Source organism: Brachyistius frenatus, unplaced genomic scaffold, assembly GCF_029030835.1.
Source record: "Brachyistius frenatus isolate BFR_SWC_R1_liver_20210118 unplaced genomic scaffold, ASM2903083v1 Contig_288, whole genome shotgun sequence".
NCBI classification, from domain to species: domain Eukaryota; kingdom Metazoa; phylum Chordata; class Actinopteri; family Embiotocidae; genus Brachyistius; species Brachyistius frenatus.
This window is the reverse complement of record NW_027210887.1, coordinates 255,038-262,500: the sequence shown is the minus strand read 5'-3', so window position 1 is coordinate 262,500 and position 7,463 is coordinate 255,038. Positions and strand designations below refer to the sequence as shown.

The window sequence follows — 7,463 nt, the reverse complement described above, 5'->3', positions numbered from 1 at the left end:
CAACAGTGGAGGAGCAGCATTATTTATCATCTTGGGCAAACATCTGAATTCTAAATTAATTTGCCAAAGCTTTACATTTTATATTTCAAAAATATTTCACAATGACAATATTGACATGATTTCCTGTCCAGGACTTCAGGGCTTGTTTGTGAAGTGATCTAAAATATTTGATGACAGTCTTGCTTCCCTGAGACCAACACTGTTATTTACATTCATAATGTAGAAAAGAAAACAAATCATTGCATTTAAATATGTCTTTGAGGCTTCAGCTGATAACAATTCATAATATGTCTAAATTCTAAATCTTGTATTTCTTTACAGTGGTGTTGAACTGGTATGCATTTTATTGACACATGTTTTAATGTTTTAGCACCACAGGAACATGAGGGGGAAAGAATATTTGTGGTACTTCTGGTACAGTGGATTGCATTAAATTGTATAGGCGTACCTAACAAAGTGACCATTGAATGGATCTTGTAATATACAGGTGAGATGTGGATCATCCATAAAATCAATTGAGAACATGTAAATATTGATGTAAAACTCATAAAACTCCAATATTGCCCAAATTTGCAACACTACCCACAATGATCTGACACAAGCGTTCCCAACTCCCCCAAGTTGATACTTCTGATGACAGAATTGCTGGTTTTACATAAATGTAATTCTTATTGGCACACTGTTTATTACCCCAAACACACACACCTCCACAGTCAAAACATTTTCTTTGAAGAAAGTTATTTCTGCTTAATCATCAAATGTGTGTGACTCAAATGTATTCGGAGACCTCTGTGTTGTCTCCCACATATCCACATTACTGTCTTCCTGCAGACAGAAATGTAATTATGAAAAATTCACCTTGAAATGAATGTGATTAAATAATAGAACAATACACCAGTAGAAAAAAACAAAAACAACCCACATGCACTATTCTTGTAATGGTGTTCCAGCAAAGATCTTCAAATGTCTCAGACCTTAATAGCAGATTAACCAGAGTCAGAGACTACGAGTAGCCGGTTAATTTGTGCTGCGCTCAGCGTGTTAAATGTCATATTTGTCTTCCAGGTGTGGGCCGCTGTTCCTCCGTGGAAACAAGGCAGTCTGGCACAATTTGTGACTCTAACAGAATATGAGGTGAGCTGTAGAGTCTGTACGGTAGTACGATCGAAGAATTGTTTTTAAATAGGAATTTCACTGTGTATAATTAAATGATTGTCTACACTATGACTGCCTTTAAAGTCATTTGACTTTTACTGTCAGTGTGTTTTCAAATTTTTTTTCAAAGTTGACCGAGAACTCTTATTTTAACGAAAAATTACATATTGAACAAAAGTTTGGGAGAGGGGCCCCCTGTTATGTAATGCTGCGGTGTAAGAAGTAATTAGGATTAAGTTTGTTCGGTAGCAGTTCCCACTGTGGCAGCAATTACAAGGACACACAAATTGCCCTGTGTTCTGGCTGCCTTGTACTTCATTTACTCAGCAGCTCTCGCTTTAGCTGCCTTCGCAGCAGCCAAGGTGATTAGACTCAGCTTTTAAATTCTCAATTTTCAAATATTGTTTACGTGTTTTTTATATTCCTAACTGGTTGCATTGTCTGTGTGTTTTTGCAGGTCTCCCATAAACCCAAATTATTGAGTCACATAGAGGCAGCGTCCATCCCCTATGTGGCCAGCACGGCTCTGTCTGCACTTGTCAATGCAGGTGGTCTCTGCAGAGACAGCTCTTCAAATAAAAGGCAAGCATCAGGCCGATCCTGGATAACCTTGTATTGAACGTCTTTCACCCTCTTGCCATTTATGCGCACAACATGAGAGATGGGAATCAGAGTATCGGGGAAAGAGTGAGAGGTGTAAGGCCCTGAATACTGTTATAAAGTGTAATCCTTGAATTGATTCTTTGGGTGTTGGATTTTTTAATGGGCTCTTTTCCTGTTGAGAAATCAGTCCAGTCATGCAGACCTTTACATTCATGAGACCTTTTTTAATTCATTCATTTCAGTAGTCAAACTGGTTCCCTATTTCATTCTAATTGGCATCAGAAGGGTTTTAAAATCATGCTTTTAACCCGCAGACTGTAAAAAAACCGTAACCTGATGTGTAACCTATTTGAACTTCCACTCCTCCGCTAACGTAATAGCCTCCAAACCTGCAAATCCCTTTACCCCCCCCCCCCCCCACCCCAAGGCTTCCACTTCTTTTTATAGCTTCGCTTAAATGAGTCACGCAGTAATTGAATGACCCTGTGGTTGCTGGGGTTTCTCCTCCTAGAGTTTTGATCACTGGAGGATCAGGAGGTGTTGGAACATTCTCCATTCAGGTGAGCGTATTCCTGCCGTCGTGTGTGTTTGACTCTTTCAAATCCCTTCACGAATGTAAGGCCTCTTGCTGTTTGTGTATTCCTGTTTTCTTCCTCTGTGTTCTGCCAGCTATTGAAGGCTTGGGGTGCCCACGTTACTGTTACCTGCTCTCAGAACGCCGAAGGCCTTGTTCGAGGGCTGGGGGCAGACGAGGTGGTGGACTACACAGCAGGAGATGCGGCTGAACAACTGCAAATGATGGAGAAGTAAGAGTTGTAAATTCACAGATAACCAGACTCAGAAATTGTGCGGTACATCATGTCTGAAGTGATTTCATTGTACTATTTCTTTTTTTTAAAGAAAGAGATTGGAGCAAAATGTTCTTTGTAGCCGCAACCCCAGAGTCTAATGAAGTATCATTAAAGTCAGTGCCAGTCCAATGAAGGTGCTAATGAAATGGAATCATCTAGGACTGCTAAATATTCTGTGTGCTTTCCCCCCTTTAACACCCCAAATTCAGTCAACATCTTCCTGTCAGCATGGCACACCTGCTCACTGACTCACTTTCTAGTTTCCATGGAAACCAGGGCTTAAGGTCTGAGTGGATGCTGGTTCACTTGTTTTTCTGCCACCAGAACCAAATTGGTAAACCTCATCTTAAACTTGAAGGCATAACAATTAAAGACACTTATTATAGCTTTCAAATAAGGCTCTACCAACACAAACCATACTGACATAAGATCATTTGATTTATTTATTTTTTTAATCCTGTGTCCAGCAGGAATTCTTTAAGTTTGACACTGTGTCTTTGCACCACCAGGTTTGATGTTGTTTTGGACGGTGTTGGTGGGGATACAGAGCAGTGGGCGATGGGCCTGCTGAAGCCCTGGTCTGGGGCAAAGTACGTCACACTGGTCACACCTTTACTCTCCAACACCGACTCCATGGGCCTGTTGGATGGGACGGTTCATTCTGGCTTCACCCTGCACAACAAGGCCATTCAGGTAAACACGAGTAAAACAAACTTTCTATTTCAGTTTGGAATCTAACAAAGCTAATCTGAAAGATTATAATGCTGTTTATGTTCCAACATAAACAAACCACACAAGTGCAACCCTTTGTCCCATGTTGTTTACTTTCACAAAAGGCACTGAGCCCTGTATTTCTCATTGGCCTGGGTGTGGGCTACAGGTGCTCCCAAACTGGAATGCCATACTTGACTGTTCCAACCACTAGAAACTTCTGATACCTTTTATTTCCACTCAGATGAATCGATGTTCAGGTGAAACAGGGAGGACATAAATCATGTAATAACTTGACTTGGCTTCACAGCATGTTTTCCCCTTTCATGTTTGATCTTGAGTAGGGTGTAATAAATCTGACTGGGTGCATGTGGGGAGAGAATCTGAGCATTAAGAGTCCCTGCATGTGTGTAAGCCTCATGTTATTGTGTGTACGTCATGCCCCTCCAGGTGCTGTCAGGGGGGTGCATGTCAGGAGGTTGGTGGATGAACAGACGAGGGCAGGATGGGTGGTTTAAGTTGTGCTGGGGGGGTGACAGCACAACTGCCAGCTGTGTTGAAACTGGGTGTGTGGATGAGACAGTGTGTGTGCGAGTGTGGGCTTGCTGCTGAACCAGCAGTATTTGGTGTTTGTTCAGATTGTGGCCGACTATCCCCCTCACCCCCACCCCCACTGGCAAATACCGGTGTTTGTGCCTCCGAGCCCTTTTGTCCAGAGGGGCAGCCAGCCGGTCGGTTTGGTGGGGTTCAGCTGCAGCAGTCACACCCTCAGTGTCCAGCTCTGTCCAGCATGTCTTTTCCATCTGAGGGATCACGGTGCAACTGAGCCCTCTAGTGTTCAACTTCTTGGTGGGGAACAGTCTGGTTGTTTTTTTGTTTTTTTTTAAGTTGGTGTAGCTTTCCCAGAGTTTAAGAGGTGTGGCAAAGTGATAGCGCATTAAAAATTGAAGATTATTATTAAATATCAATGAGTGCTGTATTTCCAGATTAGTACATGACCGTTCCTTTCTTCTTTTCTAGTTGTGTGATAGATTCGTACTCATTTTGACTTGGCAGGAAAAGCACAGATGCAACTACCATTAGTGGTTTCTCTGTTTAGACTAGGAGGAACCTGAATCTTATAACCCCAAATGGAGTATAGCCAGGATTGGTGTTATTGATCACAGTTTTGCTGATCCTGGTATGACATGTTAAAATGTCTGCCATGAAAAAGGTCCATTAGGAGGTTTTGCTTGTGACACAATAAAATGGGCAAAACAAAATATACATTTTCATTAGATATATGACATATTTAGCAACAGTAGTTGCCTTCAAAGATCATTCGTGACTAACAACAGCTTTATCTTTCTTTTTTAATTTAGTCTGTCGATGGTAACAAATGTTTCTAACAGCTGATCAAGAAAATTACCGTCTCATAATATTTTATAGAAGTCAGATTTGGTTGTTTGGAAGACATAGTAAACTTCACTAGTTAATGTGACAACAGATCAATTGCAACATTTTGAATGTGTTTTTCATATTTGGATTTTTCCCATGACTCATTATGTTTTCAGTTTTTCTATTAAAACGGTTGACATTTATGAAAATGTAAAGACCCCCGGAGACCTTTGTATGCTGACTTGCTTATCATTGTACACCAGATTACCATTGTGTGTGTTGTATTTGCGCCGGGAGGTGCAGACCTGCCCGACCTCTAATTACTGCCTTCACTCTGTTTGCCTCTCAGAATATAATATCAGGAGGAGTCTTCTACAGGTGGGGATTTTATGCTCCAGATGGGCCCGCTCTGGATGAGGTCAGCAAGCTGGTGGATGCAGGGAAGGTACTGTGTTGACTTATAATTCACATCATACACATGCCCCTTCAGAGCCATTTATACTGACAGAATAGGGGAGATTGAAGTTCTCTCATTTGCACATCAAAGGGTAAAATTCATGCAGGGATGGAGATCATACAGTGCAGTGAATATGAACATAGCAGGGATTCCATACATGCCTGTATTCAAGGCTCCCCTGTGGCTTTGTTCAGAAGTGAGCGTCGCATTCCCACTCTGCTGGTTGGTTGGTTGCTGGGGTGCACGGTTTGCTGCTGGGCGATTGAGTCAGGCGCCAAGAGACGGTGAATGGGTTTTGAAACAGTGCTGAGCAGCCATTTGCAAAAGCGTGTGGGACTTCTGTCCTTTTGTCCTGGGGCTTACGGCGAGCGGCACACTCAGACCCGTGGCGGGAAGCTACGAGCACACACGGCCCCCCCGCCTGTCACAAAACACACACACACACACACACACACACACACACACACACACACACACACACACACACACACACACACACACACACACACACACACGCGCGCGCTCTCCCTGCATGTCCCATCAGAAGTGTGGATGGTTTCCAGTGACGCCACCGCGCTCCCCATTCATTGTTAACGACAAGAGGTGCTGACCAGAAGAACAAGCTGCTTGTGTTGTGGGACTAGCGCAGGATTGTCCAGCCTCATCACATTCTGAAACCCTCCCTCACGTTCTCACATTTGCAGAGATGAAAGCAGAGATGATGTAGCATTAGGAGCTCGTCGCTATTTGCTAGTTTGAATTGGTTAAATCAATGAATCACTATATTTTTGAAATGCCGCGCTGTGGCGAAAGAAACCTCCAGATCTGGGTCCTGTGCTGTTGAAAAAAGAACAGTCGTTTATTTTGTCTGGTTTGGAGCACTTAATGTGTTAAGAGTGTTTACCTCATCAGCATAATTTAGACACCATAATTTGTCACATAAATATATCTAATTGAGTTAAATGTCAAACTGTCAGTACTAATTCTCCTGTCAAATAAAACGAGTTCCACCCATCCATGTCAGACATTAAAACAAAGACCAAAACTCATTTTCAAAAACGATTTCACCCCTTGCTGATTAAACTTAGCGTTTAAATCTGATCTTTAAATGGTTTCCGGACACACTTCTTGATTTTCAGCTCACGTTCCTGATATTTTTTCTGCTGCTTCATCACAGATCCTGCCAGTGGTGGAGGCCCAGTTTCCCTTTACCCAGGTGCCTCAGGCTTTTCAGAGGCTGGAGCAGGGCCACGCCAGAGGGAAGACCGTCGTCAGGGTGGCTGAGGAGGATAACGGGCAGGCCGAGGAGTTGGTGCAGAGCAGCTGCACAGAGACTGCAGAGTCAGAGCAGGAAGTGCAAGAAACAGCCAGGCAACACTAATGCAAGTGCCAAGAGAATTGCTCCTGTGATCCTTCTCACCTTTACAAGGCCACGCTTGACTGCAGCAAACTGGATTATCCAAAGAGAAAGGTCCTGGTCTGAGCGTGCCGAGGGTTGTTGTTAAATCTTACACCCTCGGGTACCGTCTTGAAGTATTCACAAGGTACCCGAGTTCTGTTGCGTTCATGTTTTGCTGGAGTTACTATAATTACAAACTGCTGACTAATAAATACCACTCAGGTCAGCACCCAGCAGGTAATGGTAACCAGGCTTTTGGTGAGCTGCCGATTGCCGCAAATGATTCAACATGGAGTCGCACAATGAAGCTAGTTTATTACAAACATAACTACCAGGAAATGTTTGGCTTTCGACATGTTTACCCTCCAGAAACAAGTTCAACTAGACAGGTAACTTTTTTTTTTTCCTTCTTTTACATTTGCATCGTCTCCATGTTGAGTCGTTTCACAACTGCTACGAGCCCTCTGATGTCATTTACCCATCATTACGTAGATGCCATACAGCTGAGTATTCTAAACAGAAAAGTAGGTTCAGCCTTTGGGAAACAACAACTACAGAAACTTCTTATCTGAAACATTTAGTTTTGTTTCTAAATTGTTGTACACCAAGCGCAGCTCAGTCTAATGTACAATGTATTTGAGAAATTTATTGACAAAAATAATTATGAAAACAAACAAGTTCTGTTGTATAGTTTTGGTTAAACAAAAATAAAAGACACAAGATGTACTTTTTTTTTTTTGTTTCCTCATTGCATGCAGCTGGAAAGTAAGGCGATATGTCCTGTATAACATGACATTACATAAAAAGGGATGGAAAAGTGCTAACACTGAATTAAGTTAATTAAAATAAGGCAGAAACCAGTTTGATGAAGGTTCAATGAAAAGACAAAATAGAACCCTTAATTACTGCA

At 42.2% G+C, this 7,463-nt stretch overlaps 1 protein-coding gene across 1 annotated transcript in view; it reads left to right on the top strand.

Moving 5' to 3' along the window:
* Positions 1-7,435, top strand: part of LOC138635052 (reticulon-4-interacting protein 1 homolog, mitochondrial-like) — a 12,026-nt gene extending 4,591 nt beyond the window's left edge. The window contains exons 3-9 of the mRNA XM_069722359.1: positions 1,066-1,134; positions 1,613-1,737; positions 2,270-2,318; positions 2,428-2,564; positions 3,119-3,302; positions 5,047-5,142; positions 6,332-7,435. Coding sequence (XP_069578460.1) covers positions 1,066-1,134; positions 1,613-1,737; positions 2,270-2,318; positions 2,428-2,564; positions 3,119-3,302; positions 5,047-5,142; positions 6,332-6,535 — 864 coding nt within the window. The 3' untranslated portion in view covers positions 6,536-7,435. The remainder of the gene's footprint in view (positions 1-1,065; positions 1,135-1,612; positions 1,738-2,269; positions 2,319-2,427; positions 2,565-3,118; positions 3,303-5,046; positions 5,143-6,331) is intronic.
* Positions 7,436-7,463: the final 28 nt, after the last annotated feature.